At 30.8% G+C, this 23969-nt stretch overlaps 1 protein-coding gene across 1 annotated transcript; it reads left to right on the forward strand.

Annotated features, from left to right (window-relative positions):
- The first annotated feature begins 21416 nt into the window (after positions 1 to 21416).
- On the forward strand, positions 21417 to 23018 carry LOC115714127 (uncharacterized). Its single transcript, XM_030642688.2, has one exon. It carries the CDS (start codon positions 21900 to 21902, stop codon positions 22899 to 22901), a length of 1002 nt encoding a protein of 333 aa, XP_030498548.1. The 5' UTR covers positions 21417 to 21899; the 3' UTR covers positions 22902 to 23018.
- Positions 23019 to 23969: the final 951 nt, after the last annotated feature.

Genomic DNA, 23969 nt, shown 5'->3' on the forward strand with positions numbered 1-23969 from the left:
TTTAACTAAATAAAAATTTATATTTAAGTCGGAAGTTTTTCAATTTCACATCAACTTAAATTAAAATAATTTTCAGAATATATTTTATCTTATTTTAGAAATCATTTCCCACATTAAATTTCGAATTGGATTATTTTTAATGTAGATATTTCGAAATTTTTTAATTTTGAAAATTAGATTAAAGTTGAAAATTAATTTATTAATTAATTTTAGATCAACTTAAATCAAGTAATTTTCATTAATGATTAATTAAAATAAATGGACTAAAATATATTATATTTTAATTAGAAAATAAGTAATTAAGTTATAAATTATGTAGATAGATATTTTCTAGGTAGACTTTTGGTATTTTTTTATATATATTTTATTAAATAAGAACATTAATATTTAAGTTGATTTTATTCTAAAAACTTAATTATTTGATATTTTTCTTAAGAGATTTAATTAAATAGGAAAATTATATTTATGTTGAAGATTAATTTATTTAATTTTGGAGCAACATAAATTAGAATAATTTTTTTAGTTTTATTTTAATGTAATTTTTAAAATGTATTAATTTATTTCAAATTCAATCATATATATTTATAGAAAATTAAATTTGAGTTGGAAATTAATCTTAATTAATTTTGGACCAGCTTAAATTAAGTAATTTTTATAATATTCATTAGAATATTAATACTATGGATGGAAAAAAATTTTGGATCTTCCTAGGGTTTAATTTTATATATTAAATTAAAATTTATATTTAGAGTTATATAAATTAGTAATTTTAATGAAATAAATATATGTTAAAATAAGTATCAAATAAAAATACAACTCTTTAAAATAATGAGCTTTAGTTATAAAGATATTCGATTTCCATTGTTTGTCCTACATGGTTAATTAGTTTCAATATAACCTCGAGACGCTAGACTTCGTCCCCCTTTTGGATGATTATTTGTTGAAACAATTAACACCATAAAGATCTCGAAAGATAAGTAGTTTGTAAGTTTGCGTCTCTATTAGACTCTTCCCTACAGTGACTACTTAGAGATAAATTTACGAAGTAAGAAACAATGGTGGAAGCTCATAAAATAAGAATAACCTTGACTCTCGCCTACCGGGACAACGTTGGATTCTTATTTTGATCGAGTAATAGATTGCTAGAATAATGTCCATTTTAGATCAACTGACTACTCTATTCAATGAGTGATATCTTTGACTCTTGCCTACCGGGACACTGTATCAGTTTATTAGAAACCTTGGAAATTATTTAAGATGTGCTTGTTTAGTATTTTCACATGTCTTTGTTGCTTGCTAAATGAATGATAAGTTTTGAATATTTATGAATTTATATTGAATCATGTTATTTTCTGTTATTAATTGTAGTACAATTTTGAATCTTTATTGTTGGTCTAACTTAATTTGTTGTTTTTAATGGAACAAATCCCAAAGGATTGTCATCCGTTAGACAAACGTAATAGTGTTAGATCTCAACAGATAAGTATTTGTAAATACAACATCTAGTTGTACATCCAAAGATGACAACTTAGACTAGTGTTTACAATATGAAACAACGCAAAGATTCATAAAATAAGAATAACTTTGACTCTCGTCTAAACGGGATATCTTTAGATTCTTATTTAATTCAAAATTATCCTTTAATTATTCTTCTTAGCTTTTTCATTTTGAATTTGCTTAAATAGTGTATCATTGGATGAATGGTTTATAAATCATCTGCTTATGATGTCACTCTAATTTTTCTTATGATATTGAATGGCGCAAATGACTATTTTCTTGACAATCTATCCCGAAATGATATAAATCCTCGATCTTAGAAATCTCCTACTTGTATGTGCTTACTTAGGGCAACTTAATCTTAGAGTTAGATTAGTAGTGATGGTTCAAGAGTGAATAATTACTCTTATATATTTGGTATAAATTTAAGTCTTTGACTTTAAATTTTAAATTCCAATTGAAATTTTAAATTTCAGTTTCCTAGAATACATTGGACAATACAGTATGACTTTCACAAGTTATTAATATCTATTTTCTTTCAATGGATTCAAACTGCATGTTTATGTATGGATTATGAGTTTTGTGTTCTGTGACCAGGATCCACTTGGACTATTCTAAGAACTCTTTCTTGTAACTAGACCTAAGTCATCAAAAGACCACAACCACATTCTTATATATCTATGGCATTTGCATCTTGTCATAGTGGTTTTGACAAGATCATTCTCTGTAAAGAGTCATCATGCCTATATCCACTTAAAAGTAAGATCATCTATTTTCGCATATATGGATGTACATTCAGGGGTGGATATGAGTTATTATTAAATTCTTAAAATGATCACTCTAGATTTTACCTTATGCAAAGAAATTTGAAATGTTTAAGAAATTTCATGAATTTCTAGCAATGTTGAAAAATATTAAGGTAAGTGGTTAAAGATCTTGCGAACTGATAGGGGTGGAGAAACATTTGGATATGCAGTTCAAAGATCATTAAGTTAAACTTCAAATTGTATCCAAACTTATCTCCCTAGAAATTCAGATTGCATATTGATGAAAGTAAAAGGTCTATGATTAGTTACTAGCAGTTGCCTAAGTCCTTCTAGGGAATACCCTTGTGATAGGAAAATTTTAGAATGATGGAATGGTTGTGTACTTAGTGTAAACCATTACTAGATTCATGGATGACCTAATCGTGATCTTAAGAAAAGCTAGAACTGTTAACTGAGGTTTGCATATTTGATAGCTATTCTAAGTGATTAGGGGTGGACCATCCTATAGTCATTTAGATAAGAAAGTGTTTATTTCAACAAATACTACTTTTCTAAGAAAATGACTGAATCTAAAAATAAAGTAGCAAAGTAGAGGAGATATTTTTTTCTTGATTCCAATAGTGTTCTGCCATCTTATTCTATATAAGATGGTCCCACTACCTCTATTGTCTCAATACAACCGAAGAGGTCAATATCACTTATGTTCTTAGACAGATAGTCATGGTACCTTGTCGTAGTGGGAGGGTTTTAAGGAACTCACCCTGATATGACTTGGGAGATACTTGTGATAAAATCCATTGGTAGTTTAAACAAGTAATGGATATTCAGTTTAAGGAACTAAGAAGAAGAGCCAAGAGAACTATGGTTAAAACCATTCATATGGAGTAACCAAAAATTTTCTATTACAAGGACAAGAAAAGAAATTTTGATAATTAAGTCTATTCAATGGACTCAACAAAACTTCATGTTCCTAGTATTAAAAGTTTGAGATTATCTAAACCTATGACATGTTGCATGCCTGGTGATTTAATTACTCAAGTGCTAGCAACTTACCTTAGTAAGATGTTCAAGCATTTTTCTAATAGCAATTTATAGAAGCTTCTCGACTTATAGATATAGATTTTATTTATCTAAGGAAAAGTTTTAGCTATTCTAGAAGAGATAAATGCCAAGGAAAGAATTTCTTAGGATCAACAGTGAGAGGTCTTAGCTATGCTTTGCAATGCATTAGACCAAACACTTGTTGTTGAGTGGGAGTAATGAATTGGTATTAGGTTAATCCAGGAAAGGAACATTGGAAGACAATCAAGTGAATCTTGAGATCAAGAAGAGGAACTATATGTTTGTCGATAAGGGTGGTATTTAATACTCTTAGACTACACCAAATTAGGTTTCCAGACTTGCCTTAATGCTAGAGAGTCTACTGATGAGATGGTGATTACTCTTGGGGTGGAGCAGTGATTTTTGAGAAGTGTAAAAGTTTATCAGAAATCTCTAACTCTACTAGTGAGACTGAATGTTAAAGTTGCAGGAAAGATACTTATTCACTCTATGGAAAGTTCTATACATTTTTTGGCATAGTACCAACAATTTATTAACTACTAGTGTTACTTCCTGAATAACACAAGTGTAGTTGCCAAAAAGTAAAGAATCCAGTATCCCTAGAGGAGTAGACATATTGAGAGGAATTTCACAATATCAAGGATTTTGTGATTAAGGAAATGTAATGGTGGAGAAATATTGTATTAAATACAACCTGTCAGATCCTATTACAGAGAGAATACTACATATTACACTTGATCTGGATATCAAGGTGTTGAGATTATTTGAAATGAACTTTTTCTTTTATATTAGTGCAAGTGGGAGTTTGTTGGGTTTTGTGCCCTAAATAAAACTCATTTCAATATAATCAGATTTACTAATTAATAAAAGATCAGAAATTGCTTTTATGTTGCTTGGTTCACATGATTTATTTCATGACTATGTTTAATGTATAAATTCTATTAAGTCTAGAACATATGTAAATATGTATATATTTGTTCATGATTATAGTGTCTTCAGCACAATGGAATATAATCATGATTATATGTTCAAAAGTTTAGTTTCCATGATTTGTCAGTTCACTGGATTTAGACTGACATGATAATCAGTGATAAGGTATACTTACACCTTGGATACGTGTTATGTCCTTTCTAGGGCATTGACAAAGTTTACCAGTATCGGATGTATGGAGTATACATTGGAAGGGACTGATATTGATCTTGGATAAGATATCATAAACTTACCGTTATATCTTTCTAAGTCAATATCAATGGTTGATCTTAGGTCTATGGATCTTAATCCTGATATGGTTGGGTTCAACTTAGTTGTATTATTTATGTTCTTAGAGGTGTTCGTGGAAGCTAACTTATGATTCTGGCAGATATTTATATTTTGGGAACATGGTAGTTCAATTAAGTGGGAGCGCAAATCATAGATATGGAATCTATAGCTTCTATAAGTATTTAGAAGTAAAATGATGATTTCCTTGGAGCTTGGCTTGATAGAGATAAATGATTGAGATCTCATTTCAATAATTATATTTATTTACTAAAATATCATTTATAGGTAGCTAAGTGTTTTAAGGATAAAATACATTAAAGGGTATAACGGTAAATTTGTTCCTATTCAGGGTAGATCATTTATAGAGGATCTTTGACTATTAGGATTGTAAAAATGGATAATTATAACGTATATATATCATGGTACATATACAGCGTTCTATATAATTAAGAGTGTTATTCAATTCCAAATTTATAGTGGCGCAATACAGAATTAATAAGTCAGGGAATTTACTTAGTGAATTCTAAATCTACTTATTGAAAGGTCGGTTATATAGGCCCATGGTCCCCTCACTAGTTGAAATAATACTGCTTGCAGACTCAGTCAATTGATTTTAATTAATCAATTATAATTCTAAAATTAGACTATGTCTTATTTATGAATTTTTACTAAGCAATGACTTTATTGTGAAGAAAAGAGGTTTTGGGGTCAATTTGTTAATTAAGAGACTTTGTATGGTCTAATTAATAAATTACATAAATGAAAATTTTATTCTACAATTAATTATAATTATTAAATAAATAGTTTTGGCATTTATAGGATTGAATTTGAAAATATGGTATTATTGAAAAGAAGAATAAGTAGTTGAAAAAAAGTGACAAAATTGTAACTAGAGTTTGGTCCCTTTAAGTGGCGGCCCTAGTGTTTATTTTGCCCAATATTTTATTCTTTTTTAATCCATATAATTCATCTCTAAGCCCTAGTTGAAACACTATAAAAGGAACATGATGTTCTCATTCATCCACTTGACGCCTTCAACCAAATCGAACCTAGTTTTCTATATTAGACAACTAGTAGATGAGAAAGTTCCTTCCATAGTGATTTCAACCTCCTTCATTGTTCTTTCATATTCAAAACCTTGACTGAAAGAGTGTCATGCTCACACATAGCAAGTCAAGTACTCAATCATAGTGAGTAAGGCGGTGGTAACCAAACCCAAAGGAGAGAAAGATATCCAGGTTCAGATCTTGATAATGCTCTGCTACAGAAAGGAATCAAGGGCTAGAGATCTTGAACGCAAGGAGTCATTATATTCTGCTGCAATCAATGTAAGGTTTTCTTAAACCCTTATGTGTTTATTTCATTGTTTTAGAGAATTCATATTTAGAATGTTAATTCAACATACTTGTTAGTAAATCTAGATCCTGGTAAATTATTCCCAACAGAAAATCCCTAGGGGTTACTATGGCCAAGAATTTCCTTGAACAAATCGATGAACATTTTGCTAAAAATGATAAGGTTGAAATGACTAACACTTCTTAGTTCTTTAATGAACATGAAGTATAAGGGTCAAGGAAATGTAAGAGAGTACATTATGGAATTACATCATATTATCTTAAGATTAAAGACACTTAAGATTGAGCTTTCTGATGATGTGCTTGTACTCATAGTTTTGTTAACACTTCCTCCATAGTTCAACCAATTCAAAATTAGTTACGAATGTCAAAAGGAGAAATGGACTCTCAACGAGCTCATTTCTCACTGTGTGCAAGAGGAAGAAAGGTTGAAAAGGATAAAACTGAATGTGCTTACTTGGCCACTATCCCTAAGGATAAGGGAAAGAAAAGGAAATTTGAGAATGAAGCTGCTGAGGGTCCAGTTCAAAAGAAACAATAACAAGATTCTAAGTGTTGTTTCTTTTGTAACTAATCTGGACATGTGAAGAAAGATTATGCTAAATATCATGCATGGCGTGTAAAGAAAGGTATTAATCTTGCTTTGGTTTGTTCAGAGGTTAATTTAGTTTCAGCGCCTAAAAACACTTGGTGGATAGATTCTGGTGCTACTACTCATATAAGTGTTTCTGTACATGGTTGCCTGAGCTATCAAAAGCCAAGTGATGGTGAAAGACACGTCTTTGTGGGCGATGGTCAATTAGTGGAAGTGGAAACAATTAGCCATTTTAGATTGTTATTGGGAACTGATTTTTATTTGGATTTGAAAGAAACTTTTATTGTATCGTCTTTTAGACGGAATTTAATTTCTATTTCTTTGTTGGAAAAATTTGGATATTGTTGTTCATTTGGAAACAATCAGTTTACTTTGTCTTTAAATTCAAATGTTATTGGAACTAGTTATTTAAATTCTTATGACAATCTTTATTTGCTAGAAACAATTGCATCCTATAATGAAACCATACATGTGAAATCACGAGGTACTAAACGCAAATTAAATAAAGAAGATTCAGCGTCATTATGGCATATATGCTTAGGTCATATCTCAAGTGGTAGAATTGAGCTTCTTGTGTCTGATGACATTTTAGAGTCTCTTGACTTCACAAATTTTAATATATGTGTAGATTGTATCAAGGGAAAACAAACCAAAACTAAGAGATTAGCTGCCAATAGAGCTTCAGAAGTCTTAGAATTGATTCATACAAATACTTGTGGGCCATTCCCTACGACATCTTGGAATGGTCGACACTATTTTATATCATTCATAGACGATTACTCGCGTTATGGATACCTATACCTCATTCATGAAAAATCTCAGTCTATGGACGTGTTTAAAGCTTTTAAAGCTGAAGTTAAGAATCAACTCAACAAAATGATTAAGAATGTCAAATCTGATCGTGGTTGTGAGTACTGCGGTTGATATGATGGCTCAGGTGAACAACGTCCAGGACCATTTGCTAAATTCCTAGAGGAATGTGGTATTGTCCCACAGTAAATCATGCCAGGATTACCTAGCATGAATGGTGTTGCCGAAAGATGAAATAGGACTCTTAGGAATATGGTATGGAGCATGATCACTCATTCTACCTTACATGAGTCTCTCTGGGGAGAAGCATTAAAGACAATAACTTACATTCTGAATAGAGTACCAACTAAAGTAGTTGCAAAGACACCTTATGAGCTTCGGACTGGTCGAAAGCCTAGTCTAAAGTATTTCCACATTTGGGGATGTCCAACAAAGGCAAGGCCTTATAGGCTCCATGAAAATAAATTAGACTCCAAAACAGCTAGCAGCTACTTTATTTGTTATTCTAAGCGATTTAGGAGCTATAAGTTTTATGATCCCACAGTTAAAAATATTTTTGAGACGGGAACTGTAACATTTTTTGAGGATGTTGAATGTAGGGGGAGAAATAAGGTTAGAAACATTACTTTTGAGGAGGAATTGAATTCAAACTCAGTTCCTACTATAATTTTAGACAATGTTTAGGCTTCCACTCCTGTCATTGATCAAGAAATGAATCTAGAACCTCAACTAGACAATGTTGAAGAACTCCCAAATCAAAATGAGGTTATTGTTCTAGAAGAACAAATTCAACACTCTCAAGAACAAGAGCCATTAAGGAGGTCCATGAGAGAGAGAAGAAATGATATTTCAGATGATTATTTTGTATTTCTTCAAGAACATGAGGATGCAATCGGAGTGATGGAAGATGATCCAATCAACTTGCATCAGGCCATGAAAAGTTCTAACTATCCAAAGTGGAATGATACCATGAATAAAGAGAATAAGTCTATGCAAGACAATAAGGTTTGGGAAGTTTTCCTATTACCAAAAGGTGTAAAACCAATTAGTTGTAAACGGATATTTAAAACCAAGAGGGATGAATATGGTAATTGTTGGGTTTTGTGCCCTAAATAAAACCCTTTACAATCTGATTAGTTATCAATATAAGAAATTTGAAGTGATTTGTGTTTACATGAATTTTACATGCTAATGGTTTAATATGTTTATTATATTTATACACAAAATCTATTAAGTCCAGATCATATATTTATTCACAATTACAGTATTGTCAACACAGTGGAATGTGATTGTGATTATATGAATCAAAAGACTAAGTCCCTGTTTCATCAGTGTTTTGGATTTACACTGATGTGATAATCAGTGATGATGTGTACTTACACTTGGAGTAAGTGTTATGTTCTTTCCAGGACATTGGTAAAGTATGCTAGTTTCGAATGTATGGAGTATACATTGGACTGGACCGATATTGAACTTAGTTAAGATATTATAAACTTACCGTTTTATCTTTCCAAGTCAATATCAGTAGTTGATCTTAAGATTAAAAGAATCTAAATCCTGATATGCTTAGGCTCAACTCAGGAGTGCTATTCATGTTCTTTGATTTATTAGTTAAGCCTACTTTTGGGTCAGGGTGATACGTATATTTTGGGAACATGATAGTATGATTGAGTGGGAGTGCTGAACATAAATATGGAATCTATAGCTTCTACTGGTGTATAGAAGTCAAGTGATGATTCCCTTCGAGCTTAGCTAAATATTAGTAAATGGATGAGCTCTTGTTTAAGTGACTAATTCTTAGATCACTAAACATCAATTACAGGTAGCTAAGTATTTTAAGAGGCGAAATACGTTGAGGGGTGAAAACGGTAGTCTCGATGTAAATCATCTATATAGAGGATCTTTGATCACAATAAGATTATAACAATGGTTAAATGAGATAGCATGTCTATCTCGTGGAACATATAATATGCTCTATATAAGTCTGAGAGTGCAATTCTAAGTTCTAAGAGTGGATTCAACGAGGAATTAATAAGTAGGGATTTACTTAGTAAATTCGGTTCACTTATTGGAAGCTCAGCATATAGATCCGTGGTCCCCATTCAAGTTGAGACTATACTGCTTGTAAGACTCAATAATTGATTTGTGATTAATCAATTATAATTCTAAAGTTAGACTATGTCTGATTTGTGAATTTTCACTAAGCAGGGGTGAAATTGTAAAGAAAAGAGATTCTAGGTTTATTTATTAATTGAGAGACTCTATGTGTCTCATTAATAATTAAATTAAATGACAATATTATTTAATAATCTATTTTAGTTATTAAATAATTAGTTTTGGCATTTAAAAGGTTAGAATTAGAAAATTAGCGTTTTTGAGAAAATAGAAATAAAAATTGTGAAAACTGCAAGAACCAAGTGAGGCTCAATAAACACCTTGGCCGACCACTTAAGCAGGTTTTACAAATTGATATTTTCATTATTTTAATGCCAAATAATTACTAACCTAAATCTAGTAGTTGCCTATAAATGGAAAGTGATGGCTCAGTTCAAAATAACTTTTTTCTCAGAAAATCAAAGATTGCCTTTTTCAGAAAAACTGAGCCTTCCACTTCTCTCTCTATAGCCGACCCTATACCTCTCTCTTTTCCTCTTCATAATTTCGACCCTCAGTGATAGAGTAGTGCCCACACACAGCAAGTGGTACCTCAATCATAGATTGGAAGACTGTGAAGGATCACACACAAAGAGAAGGACATTCGGGCTCAAATCTTGATAATACTCTGCGACAGAAAGGATACAAGGGTTAGAGATCTGAGTGGAAGGAGACATTATTCCGCTGCAACCAATGTAAGGTTTTCTTAACTTTATATGTGTTTATTTATCGTTTAGAAAGTTCATATTTAGGGTGTTAAACAACATACTTGTGAGTAGATCTAAGATCCTGGTAAAATAAATTCCAACAACTGGTATCAGAGCCATGGTAATTAATTTTCTTGCAAGAAATTTGGACTTTAAAACGATTGTTTGTGTTTTGGATGGTTTCATGTTATTTTGTGTGTTATATGATGATTGATTGATGTTTGTGAATTTTCGTGAAAAATAATTGAAATTCTGTTTCTGGAATTATTTTTATTGGATAGTATGGAAAAAATTAAGCAATTTACTTTTCTACAGAACTCAATTTCGATTTAATTTGAATTAGTTATGATTTTTTGAAGTTTCAAAAAAATATCGGGATGAAGCACTCACCCACGCGCAAGGAACCGAGTGATCCTCGGTCAGGCGCGTGTTCGGACAAGGTTTTGTCCGAGCAACACGCCCAGGGATGTCTGAAACCCCTCCTCCTTGTGCGGACATGCTGCAGGTTTCCCCCTGCGTCGAGTTTTCTCGGCAGTGCACTTCCCCTTGCGCGCGCGAGCAGTATGCACAGCATACTGTCCGTACACCTCGCAACTTTTTCATTTTTCTTCGATTTTTCATGCTATTTCATGGATTTAACTTTCGATTTTTTGTGTAATTTTGTATTTAGATTTTTATTTTTCAATTTTCAAATCTAATATCAGAAATAAATCAATTTGATTTTTTTTAAAATTAATCTTAGATATTAGTGTAATTTGAATTTGAAAACAAGTAAAAATCTATCTTTTTGCTGGATTTTTTATCTTATTTTTAAATTTGATTATATCTTATCTTTTTTTAAAAAAAAATTAAGGTCAGATATTAATTTTTTTAAAAAAATAAATATCTTTTTTAATTTGACCTTATTTAAATTTAAAATAAGATAACTATAATCATGATATTTTGAATAGAAATAAGATATTTTGCTAACTATTAAATTCTGTTATTTTATTTATTTAAATTAAAACATAAAATCTGAAAAAGATATTTATTTATCTTTTTCATTTTTATTGAATATTTAATTTATAAAATAACAATAATTTTTTTTTAAAAGTAGTTAGCAAATTTTTGAAATGATATTTAGGTTAGTTGAAACCTAATTTTTCAAAATTGTAGGTTTAATTTTAAATATTATTTTATTTTTTTTAAATTCGAAAATATATATTTTTTATTATTTAATTATTTTTTTTTTTAGAAATTTAATTATTTAAAATTAAATAAATCCTACATCCAACTATCCAGTTAACCTTGTTGCAAGAGTATGTGTTTTAGCTTATGTGTAAGTTTTATAAAACCTATTATTGTTTGATCTAAATTGTCATGGTTAACTTGTTGACAGATCCAATGATCTGATTTTAACCCATGGTTCAATTGTCAATAGGTCAAGTAAATAATTTGTAATAGGTAAATTTTACAATCTTCTTTCATCTGTGTATGACCTAGCAACATGATAGGATCCATCCAAATGTGTGCCTGTGTGAGCCTATATGCTTATTTTATTATATAGATGCATATAGGTTGTTGCTAAATAAAATGTCACACCATGATAGATTTTATTTAGGTCTATTTAGTATTTGGACCTATTCAATTAATAACAGTTATTTATTTTAAGGTTAAATTCCTCTCTTTTGGGCCTTGTGTGAGAGTTCGGGGCCATTAGAAATGGGTACGACATACTGAACCCAGCTCCCTCTCACATGAACTACCCCAATTGTGAAGACCCATTTGCCTGATTTAAATAACTGTGCTAGGTTAATTAAATTAGTTTAACCTAATAAAATTGATTAGCAACATAATTAACTTTTAAAATATATGAAATTTATTTTCATTTTAATATTTTAAAGTTAATTTTAAGGAAAACACTCTTAGTTTTGGATATTATTTCTAGACAAACTATTTGTATTTTTCTTGTATTTAATTAAATAAAGAATTTTAACTAACTAGATTCTTTCTGAAGCTTATTTAATTAAATATTTCTATTTAAGTTATAAATTAGTTATATTAACTGATTTTTTCTTATCTAACTTAAATTTGAATATTTTTTTTTAAATTTAAAATTAATTGAGGAATTCTAGGCATTAGTTATTAAAGATTCTTAAGATATTTTTTAAGTTAGTTTTAAACTTAAAATGGAATATTTTTCAAATTAAGTGGTTACAACTTAATTTTTGATATTTAATTAAATTTAAATTTGAAAATATTTAAGTTCTAGATTTTTTCTATAACAACTTAAATTGGATATTTTTTCAATTTTTTGTGGAAAAGATACTTAGTTGAAATAAGATATTTCTAGATAGTTATTTCTAGACTACTTATTATTTCTAATATTAAGTAGGAAAATATTATACATTGTGAAATTAATTATTTAAATAATTAATTTTGGTACAATTTAAGTTAAGTATATTTTTTCCTAGTATTAAACTAGAGATTAATAATTAAGCCTTCTCTACACTTAATTATTTATTTCTTGAATTTAAAACTTTTAATTAAATTGAGAATTAAATATCTAAGTTGATTTTCATCATGATACTTAAATATTTCTTTTTCGTGACACTTAATTAAATAGAAAATTATTTTTTTTAGTTGAAATTTATTTTTTCAACTTAAATTTAAATAATTTTCAAAATATATTTTCTTTATTTTATTAATCAATTTCAAAATTGCATTTAATTATGCAAGATAATTTTGAATTTATCTTGAAAAATAGATTAAGTTGTAAATTAATTATTTATTTTAATTAATTTGTGGACCAACTTAAATCAATGATTTTTTTCATTTAATGATTAATAAACGAATTAAAGTATATTATTAGAAATTGAATTAATTAGTCAAAGGAAAATCTAGATAGGTGATATTTTTGCTTGAAGTATTTTTTCTAAGTAATTATTATTTAAGTATTTCGAAAATAGTAAAGTTTTATACTTTCCTTTTCAAAATACAATAAATATATTCTCATGAAAATTTAAATTTGAGTTGCAAATTAATTTTAATTAATACAACTTAAATTAAATAATTATCTTAATATTTATTGGAAAATTATTACTAAGATGGAAAATTTATTTTAATCACCATCTAAGTATAATTTTATAAATATTAAATTAAATTCTAATTTAGAATTTTATTCTAAATTTGATATTTAATGAATATATTTTGTTATAAATAATAAAGAAAATAAATTTTAAATAATGAGCTTTATTATTATTAAGATATTCGATCACCATTGTTGGTTTTACATAGCTTTTGTTTTAGTGAGTAATCCTCCCTAATGGAGGAACGTTCATTAGCAAGTTAGCACCGTTAAATCTCGAAAGATAAGTAACTTTGTAAGTGTTTTATATGGTATGGATCACCCTAATGGTGGCGACTGTATTTGACTTACAAACTATGAAACAATTTTAGAAGCTCATAAGATAGAATAGCCTTGACTCTCGCCTAAACGGGACAACGCTGGATTCCAATCTTGATCGAATAAAAGGTTGCTAGAATGTTTAACATTTTAGATGAGCTGACAACTCTATTCAATGAATGGTAGCTTTGACTCTCGCCTAAACGGGACACTGATATCAGTTTGTTGAAAACCTTGGAAATTATTTAGGACTGTATTTTTTAGTATTTTCTCATATCATTCCTACATGCTATGTGCTTATAATTTCTAAATTTGTTTTTGTGTTAAACCATTATTGATTTCTATTTATTATTTTGTAGTATCCTGTATAACCATGATGAATCCCATGTTATCACTCTTGACCGAAAATAAGCTAAATGGATCTAACTTTCCAAAATAGAATGAGAACATTAATATTGCTCTCATAGGAGAAAGTGCCTTGTTTGTGTTAACTGAGCCGTGTCCTGAAGTTCCGAGTGACAATGCAACCAAAGCTGTTAAAGAAAAGTATGAGCGTTGGCAGAATGCTAACAGTAAAGCTCTATACTTCATGCTTTCCAGCATGGTTGACACCCTTAAAACTCGGTTTTCTAAAACCGAAAAGGCTGCTGAAGTTATGACGAAGTTAACTGAGCTATTCGATAGGGCATCTCTTCAGTCTCGCTTTGACGCGACTAAGAAATACATCAATGCACGGATGGAACCCCATCAGAATGTGTGTGATCATGTTCTCCTAATGGCAAGTTATTTCCAAGAAGCCCAGGATCATGATGCTGAAATGGATCACACTATTCAAGTAAGCCTTATCTTGAATAGTCTGACTCCATCATTTCTGCCCTATACATCAAATTATGTCATGAATAAAAAGGACATAGACTTTCATGAGTTAGTCAATGACCGTCAGACATATGAAAATTTGATTGGAGGCCCCAAGAAGAAAGGGGGTAAACCTCAAAATTCTGGCAATGGTAATGGGACGGTCAAACCTGAGGCAAATGTTGCCTCTGCTTCAAAATCCAAATCTAAGAAGAAGTGGAGAAACACCAAGAAGCGAGCCAAAGCCATGAAAAACAAAAAGGCTGCTGCTTCTGGTGATGCACTAAAAGGAAAGTGTTTCTACTGCAATGAAAAAGGTCATTGGAAACCCCAATGTCCTAAACTTCTTGCAAAGAAACAAGGTATTTTCTTTCTATAAACTTTAAGAGTTTTAGTGAATTATTATCCAATTGGATTATTGATTCTGGACTAACTTTGTTTGTTTGTTTCTTCTTCTTATAGGCCAAGCTACTTGAACTCAGATGCTATCTTAGTGAGTTGGATCGGAAAGCTGGACAAAAGGGTGAAGATCGTCCAAGATGAAGATAAAGCTCATTTATTTATCTATTTTTGAATTAATTGTTTTAGTTTAAAAACAATTTGGATTTCGAATCTTAGTTTGGGATTCTTATCCCTGTTTTTCTCATAATGTTGCAATACATTTTTTTACAAATAAATTGCAATTTATGAGATTGAGCTTCATTTACTTTATCTTAAACCACAATTACCACATTATATTTATATGTTTGTATGTGTAAGTGTTTTTATTATTGATACAAATTCTATAATATTTACAACTCTTCATAGAGTTATATTAAATAAACACTAGAAATTATTTCTATGTTTATTAATAATTTTTAATTCTAATACAATTATTGAGAATTTGTTTAATAAAAGGATCTTTTGATCTGATAGGGGTGGAGAAAAGTTAAAAAAACTATGCAGTTCAACGATCTTTTATATCTAATGATCTCTAGATTGTATTCAACTCCACATAATCTCTATAACACTTAGAGAATCATGATCTTTATAACCTTTAGGGGTGGATCATAATCTCTATATACTTAGGGGTGGAATTTATCCACAATACCCTATGTAACACATATTTTCTTTAAACATGGAGTAATATAATGAATTAGCTATTATCTGTATAAATCCTTGATCTTGATTGTATGTTCCAATTTAGTTTTACTGTTGTAGTACATAATGATACCTATAAAAGTTCTTTGATAATGTATCACACTACCTTAATTGAGTGGGAGAATTTTAAAATTCTTTACCCATCTTCATTAGGTTGACACTTGTGATAGGAACTTAAGAACACTACTGAAAAGCAAATCAAACCATTCATGTGGATAGATATAACTTATCAGAATTATGAGAATAAGATAAAAGAATTCTAGCACAGTCTATTCGAATGACTTGAGCTAAGATTTCTTAATCCTCATAACATTTTATGGTATCTTAATTTTGATTACTTAATCTCTGGCAAGTATTTTTCACTTTAAATACTAGTCTGCTATGTTGATGTTTTAGTCCTAACAGAAACTCATAGTTTCTGACTAATACAATAAGTCACAACTAGATAACTCTCCAAACAATAAGAGGTTAAAAGTATTATTTAACCAGACATCTGCTATTGAGTGGGAGCTATCTGAGATGTAATCAAATAAGGAACGTTAGAAGATATTCAAGAAAGATTTATGAAAGTGATCTATATGTTAGATATTAAGGAACTGTATATCAGTTATCCTTATATCTACCGCAACTCATTCAAATTTTGAGATGGTGGTTACTCTGGGGGTGGAGGAGTTATTCTATAATAATTCAAGCTCTACCAAAGAAGATTTATAACTTTGTAAATTCGAAATTACCAGAAAGTTATTTTACTGAAGAAAAGTCTACGCTGTATTATCTCAATTCCATATTTTAAAATATGAGAGATATGTCTTCTGTTTATTCAGATGTACTTTAAACAGTAAGGATTTCAGTATCCCTTAATGAGTAATGCATATAGTAAAGGATTTCCAGAAGTTTGGGTGGATTCAAATATACTACACTTGATCTCAAGATCAAGACATCAGATTGATTTATTTGCACAGTTTGTTTTATGTAAGTGCAAGTGGGAGTTTGTTGGGTTTTGTGCCCTAGATAAAACCCTTTACAATCTGATTAGTTATCAATATAAGAAATTTGAAGTGATTTGTGTTTGCATGAATTTTACATGCTAATGGTTTAATATGTTTATTATATTTATACACAAAATCTGTTAAGTCCAGATAATATATTTATTCACAATTACAGTATTGTCAACACAGTGGAATGTGATTGTGATTATATGAATCAAAAGACTAAGTCCCTGTTTCATCAGTGTTTTGGATTTACACTGATGTGATAATCAGCGATGTTGTGTACTTACACTTGGAGTAAGTGTTATGTTCTTTCCAGGACATTGGTAAAGTATGCTAGTTTCGAATGTATGGAGTATACATTGGACTGGACCGATATTGAACTTAGTTAAGATATTATAAACTTATGGTTATATCTTTCCAAGTCAATTTCAGTAGTTGATCTTAAGATTAAAAGAATCTAAATCCTGATATACTTAGGCTCAACTCAGGAGTGCTATTCATGTTCTTTGATTTATTAGTTAAGCCTACTTTTGGGTCAGGGTGATACGTATATTTTGGGAACATGATAGTATGATTGAGTGGGAGTGCTGAACATAAATATGGAATCTATAGCTTCTACTGGTGTATAGAAGTCAAGTGATGATTCCCTTCGAGCTTAGCTAAATAGAAGTAAATGGATGAGCTCTTGTTTAAGTGACTAATTCTTAGATCACTAAACATCATTTACATGTAGCTAAGTGTTTTAAGGGGAAAAATACGTTGAGGGGTGAAAACGGTAAAATTATCCCATCTCGATGTAAATCATCTATATAGAGGATCTTTAATCACAATAAGATTATAACAGTGGTTAAATGAGATAGCATATCTATATCTTGGAACATATAATATGCTCTATATAAGTCTGAGAGTGCAATTCTAAGTTCTAAGAGTGGATTTAACGAGGAATTAATAAGTAGGGATTCATTTAGTAAATTCGGTTCACTTATTGGAAGCTCAGCATATAGATCCGTGGTCCCCATTCTAGTTGAGACTATACTGCTTGTAAGACTCAATAATTGATTTGTGATTAATCAATTATAATTCTAAAGTTAGACTATGTCTAATTTGTGAATTTTCACTAAGCAGGGGTGAAATTGTAAAGAAAAGAGATTCTAGGTTTATTTATTAATTGAGAGACTCTATGTGTCTCATTAATAATTAAATTAAATGACAATATTATATAATAATCTATTTTAGTTATTAAATAATTAGTTTTGGCATTTAAAAGGTTAGAATTGGAAAATTGGCGTTTTTGAGAAAATAGAAATAAAAATTATGAAAACTGCAAAAACCAAGTGAGGCCCAATAAACATCTTGGCCGGCCACTTAAGCAGGTTTTTCAAATTGATATTTTCATTATTTTAATGCCAAATAATTACTAACCTAAACCTAGTAGTTGCCTATAAATAGAAAGTGATGGCTCAGTTCAAAATAACCTTTTTCTCAGAAAATCAAAGATTGCCTTTTTCAAAAAAACTGAGCCTTCCACTTCTCTCTCTATAGCCGACCCTATACCTCTCTCTTTTCCTCTTCATAATTTTGACCCTCAGTGATAGAGTAGTGCCCACACACAGCAAGTGGTACCTCAATCATAGATTGGAAGACTGTGAAGGATCACACACAAAGAGAAGGACATTCGGGCTCAGATCTTGATAATACTCTGCGACAGAAAGGATACAAGGGTTAGAGATCTGAGTGGAAGGAGACATTATTCCGCTGCAACCAATGTAAGGTTTTCTTAACTTTATATGTGTTTATTTATCGTTTAGAAAGTTCATATTTAGGGTGTTAAACAACATACTTGTGAGTAGATCTAAGATCCTGGTAAAATAAATTCCAACAGTAATGTGGTGAGATTTAAGGCACGCCTTGTAACAAAAGGCTATACTGAAAAATAAGGAATTGATTATATAGAGACTTTCTCTCCAGTTTCATTGAAAGACTCTTTTAGGATAGTATTGGTAGTTGTTGGTCACTTTGATCTTGAGTTACATTAGATGGATGTTAAAACAATATTTCTCAATGGCGACATTGATGAAACTACTTATATGGAGCAACCAGTATACTTTGTGTCTGGTGACCCAAAGAATATGGTTTATAAATTAAAAAGATCTATCTATGGACTCAAGCAAGCGTCTCGTCAATGGTATCACAAGTTTCATCAAGTAATTATCTTATTTGGTTTTGAGATGAATATTATTAATGATTGTGTATATCACAAGTTTAGTAGGAGTAAATACATATTTTTGGTTCTATATGTCGATGATACATTGCTTGCCACTAATGATATTGACTTATTGCACGAAAATAAGAAATTTCTATCTAAGAAATTTGAGATGAAAGATCTTGGTGACGCATCTTTTGTTTTAGGAATTCAGATTCATCGAGGTTGTTCTCGAGGTATTCTTGGATTATCACAAAAGAGTTATATCGATAAAGCACTCAAAAGGTTTGGCATGCAAGATTGTGGACCAAGTGATACCCTTGATGCTAAAGGAGACAAATTCAATCTTAGTCAATGCCCTAAAAGCAGCCTTGAAATTTAGGTAATGAAAAGGATTCCCTATATGCATTAGCTGCTGGGAGTCTAATGTATTTTCAGGTGTGTACTCGTCTAGATATTCTACACATTGTTGGGGTTTTAGGAAAATATTTAAGCAACCTGATATGGACCATTGGATAGCAGCCAAGAGGGTTATGAGGTATCTTCAGAGAACAAAAGATTACATGCTCACATACAGGAAGTCAAATCATTTAGAGGTCATAGGGTATTCTGATTTTGATTTTGCTGGATGCTAAGATAGCAGAAGGTCTACATCAGGCTATATTTTTCTGTTAGCTAGAGGAGCTATATCCTGGAAAAGTATCAAACAAACACTTATAGCTTCTTCCACTATGGCAAGAGAATTCGTAGCATGTTATGAAGTATCAAATCAAGGAATATGGCTAAGAAACATTATCACTAGGCTGCGTATTTTGGAGAATGTAGAAAGACCACACAAGATATTTTATGACAATAAATTAGTAGTATTGTATTCTAATAACAATAGAAGTTCATCCAAATCAAAGCATATTGACATAAAGTTCCTAGTTGTGAAAGAAATAGTACAGAGTGGACAGATAATCATAGAGCACATTGGGACAAACTCCATAATAGCGGATCCACTCACGAAAGGATTACCACCCAAGGTCTTTCATTGGCACACTACTCATATGGGTATAGTATTGCTTAAGGATATCATGATTCAGTGGAAGTTTGTATTTTGTTTGCTTTATGTTTATTTAAAACATTAATGTATTTGCTTATTTTCTGATCATAAATAGATTTTTAAGTTCATTCATTCTGTTTTGTTAAGTTTAAGGCTGGCCTCACTTAGGATTAAGGAGGACCAATTGGAAATGGGCATGTTCGGTTCACATTGCATGCAATTTCTATGCTACACATCCATGATTGATCTATGTCATTTGGTATATTTGTATATGTGACCATTGATGGGTTTAGTCATGATTGATATGATGAAAACTGCTTTGATCCTATATGGGTATAGTTGATGGACGAGATTGTTGTGAATACCTTTACAAAATAGCAAATTTTGTGCTCATGATGTTATACATTTATAAGGTAACATATGTTGTCCAAGTGGGAGATTGTTGGATTAAAAATCTTATTGTGTGCACATATGTACAATGCATATGCTATTATATTTTGTGATACAAAATTAAGTGACCAATTATGTTATGTGTATCAAAATGGTATTAAATTTTATTAGAGTTAGTCCCACATTGCTAATGTGTGGAAATAAATTGTGATGTATAAGATGAATGGGCTACTCCTGCCATTGCCAATTGGTTTTGAGATGGAACCTCATTCATCTTATTCCCACATTCTAGCATGGTATCAGAGCCACTTGTGATCCGTTGTGAGCCCAAATTGCCACCGGTCCAAAAAGTCGTTTGTAATCCGTTGTGAGCCAAAGTGCCACCGGTCCAAACAGATACTTCCGCTGTCTCCCCTTTAACCTCCATTTGGGACCTTTCGGCCAATGTGTGCCAATTTCCAGTGTTGTGGTCTTTGACCTGTTTCAAAATCCACAAATTTCCCAACGTGTACACCCACAAATTTCCCGATATTTCGCCTTGTGGGATTCTTTCAAATGTCACGTTCGGCCCTGCGGTTTCTTAAAGGTCGTTCGTTATACCTACACTTTCCAGGCCCAAACGTGAGGAGGGTGTATTAGAGTTAGTCCCACATTGCTAATGTGTGGAAATAAATTGTGATGTATAAGATGAATGGGCTACTCCTGCCATTGCCAATTGGTTTTGGGATGGAAACTCATTCATCTTATCCTCAAATTCTAACAAATTTTCATGAAAATAATGTGTAGATCCTATAAGTTAATTTATAATTTTTTGAGGGACAAAATTATAAATACCCAAAACTCATTATATAATGAGCCTATAAATAGGTAGTGGTCCTCAAGAAACACGAAGTTTTCATTTTTTTCTTCTTCCCCATTAGAGAAAATGTTATAAGAAATAGTGTATCCTTAGAAGATCATAATATTCTGTACAATCTCTAATAATGACTTTAGATTAGTCTTTCCGCTTATCTTTTATCATTTTTTTATTCTTTGATTTAGTAAAGGTTCTATAGAATATGATTTAGAATTTTATATATTATTTAAATCTGTGAAATATTCTATAAATGCTAACATTGCCACCAAATATAGTTTTGACTCATCAATTATTATTTAAATTTTGATAAAAATTAGAAAGAAATCCTAAGGAAGTATAATATAAATCATCATTTAATTATAAGTTTTGTTACATACAAAACAAGAGATGGTCCAGGCCAAATGCATGTCCCCGTAGCCATAAACTCTTCTTCCAAAACGCGTTATGGTATCGTTTTCAATAGTGTCAGATAATATCTTAATGGTACGCGGGTAAGCAAATAAATTGAAGAGGAGGAACTAAGAAGGAAAAAGAAAATGCCCTATTTCATTCCACTACTGCCCATACGTCAATGCTCTTTTTCATTCTTTAAAGACTGCAAAGACTAAAAGTGCACACTGTTTCTAACTTAAACTTCAATGCCACGTAATGAATAAATATGATGTAATTCCAAGAAAGGACAAGGGTAATTTCAGACAAATCACGACTCCACAATCCACATCCATGACTCTTGTTTTTATAGCCCAACCAAACTCTATTATATTATACTATTATATAATCTTCTTCTTCTTCATTTCATCTTCAATTACTAATTTATGAAAACAAAATGGACAGAGAACAACACGAGCTTCAGTTTCTGGGTTTCTTCGGAATCTTCAAAGAATCTTATAAGATCGTCCTCACATGGAGGAAAATCTTTAGCCAAATCACTCTGGCCCTAATTCTCCCTCTCTCCTTAATCTTCCTCGCCCATTTCCAGGTCTCTCAAATTCTTTTCTTTAAGATCCTCAACAACGAGGACCGACTCAGCGACACCGACGTCAATAATCGAGAATACGGGAAGCTTAAACACATCATTTCCTCTCAATGGGCTGGATTCTGGCTCTTCAAGGTCGCTTACTTCACCTTCTCACTCATCCTCCTCCTCCTCTCCACAGCAGCAGTTGTCTACACCATCGCCTCCGCCTACACCGGCAGATCCATCTCCTTCAAGAAGGTAATGAGCGTCGTACCTAGGGTTTGGAAGAGACTGATGGTCACTTTCCTCTGGAGCTTTGCGATCGTTCTCGTTTATCATGTTGTGGCAATCGGATTGCTCGTCTTGTTGATTCTCTTGCTAGGGTTTTCATCCGCTGGAATAATCTTCGTTGCCTTGTTCCTGATCGTTTATGTCATTGGAATCGTTTATATTGGTATAATTTGGCATTTGGCTTCAGTGGTTTCGGTTTTGGAAGAGGTTTACGGGATCAAAGCCATGAAAAAGAGTCGAATTCTGATCAAGGGGAAAACAGGACTCGCTGTCGCCTATTTTCTGGTCCTCGGATTCATCTTTGGCGGAATCGAATTTCTGTTTGAGAATTTCGTTGTCCTCGATTTCAGTGGCAGTTTGGCTCTACGGATTGGGGTTGGAATCATCTGCTTCTTGCTCCTCTTCAAGTTGATTCTGTTTGGTCTTGTGATCCAAACCCTCATTTACTTGGTCTGCAAATCCTATCACCATGAGAATATTGATAAGCCCTCATTGTCTGAACATCTCGAGGGGTATCTTGGTCATTATGTTCAGCTCAAATCTACTAGGGATATCCAATTAGGGGAAGCTCATGTTTAGTTTTTTTTTTTTTCTTAATTATCTTATGATAATAAACAAAAATGTCATAAATATAAAAGATGTGTATAAGTCAAATGAACATTGTTGTTTAATTGTAAACTTTATTACGAGACAAAATCATGTGTTATTTTGTTGCTTAAATTAAGTATATTATATCAAGTTTTGGAGAATTATATCGATATCATTGATAATTTGCTGGGTAGTTTCCTTAGGAAATGGGAAACTCTTAACTTATTATATATATATTTTGAAAGAGAAATGCTAAAGGGTACTAGTAGTGCTTAGCATCTTTCTATGTGTTAATATCGTTATTGGTACAACTAAGTATCAAGTCCCATATAATTTAATATAATAACTTTTAAAGAATATCGCTACGCAACATGTCGAGAAAGTGCTAAGTACTACTGGTGTCTAATAGCAATGCTCATTTTGAAAAGATGTAATATTATGGACTCGTTTGGCATAACTTTTAGAAAAGTTAAAAGCTGCTTTTTGAAAAAACTGTGATAAAAATATGTTTGGCAAACAGTTAAAAAACATCTTTTTGAAGAATTTTTGGAGAAGCTACAGCTAAAAGTTGAAACTGCTCCAACCCAATTTTTAGAAAAAATTATTTTGATTAAAAGACTGTAATAATTTTTTTTTGTACTAAAATAATATTTATTTATTTATTACATATTAAAAGAATAAAAACAATTAAAATAAACTAATTATAATAAAATAAATAATTATTAAATCTCTTTTTTTTTTAAAAAAAAATAATAATTTATATTTTATTTTAATATTAACAAACAACATCAACTTACAATTTTTCTTATATATTTAAGTTTTTATTTTTTTTTTATTTGAGATAAAACATAGTAAACATATACTATAAATTATTTTTATCAAATGCATATAAATTTATATTTTAAAAAAAATAAAAATATATAAAAAAAAATAAAATATTATACAACATAACTTTTTACATATTTGTGATTATAATAAACTAGATTATAACATTATTATTATCATTATAACAGATTTTAACAATTCACAGTACTTTAAAATTTATAATTTACCAAACAC

This window comes from Cannabis sativa, chromosome 4 (assembly GCF_029168945.1).
Source record: "Cannabis sativa cultivar Pink pepper isolate KNU-18-1 chromosome 4, ASM2916894v1, whole genome shotgun sequence".
NCBI lineage: Eukaryota > Viridiplantae > Streptophyta > Magnoliopsida > Rosales > Cannabaceae > Cannabis > Cannabis sativa.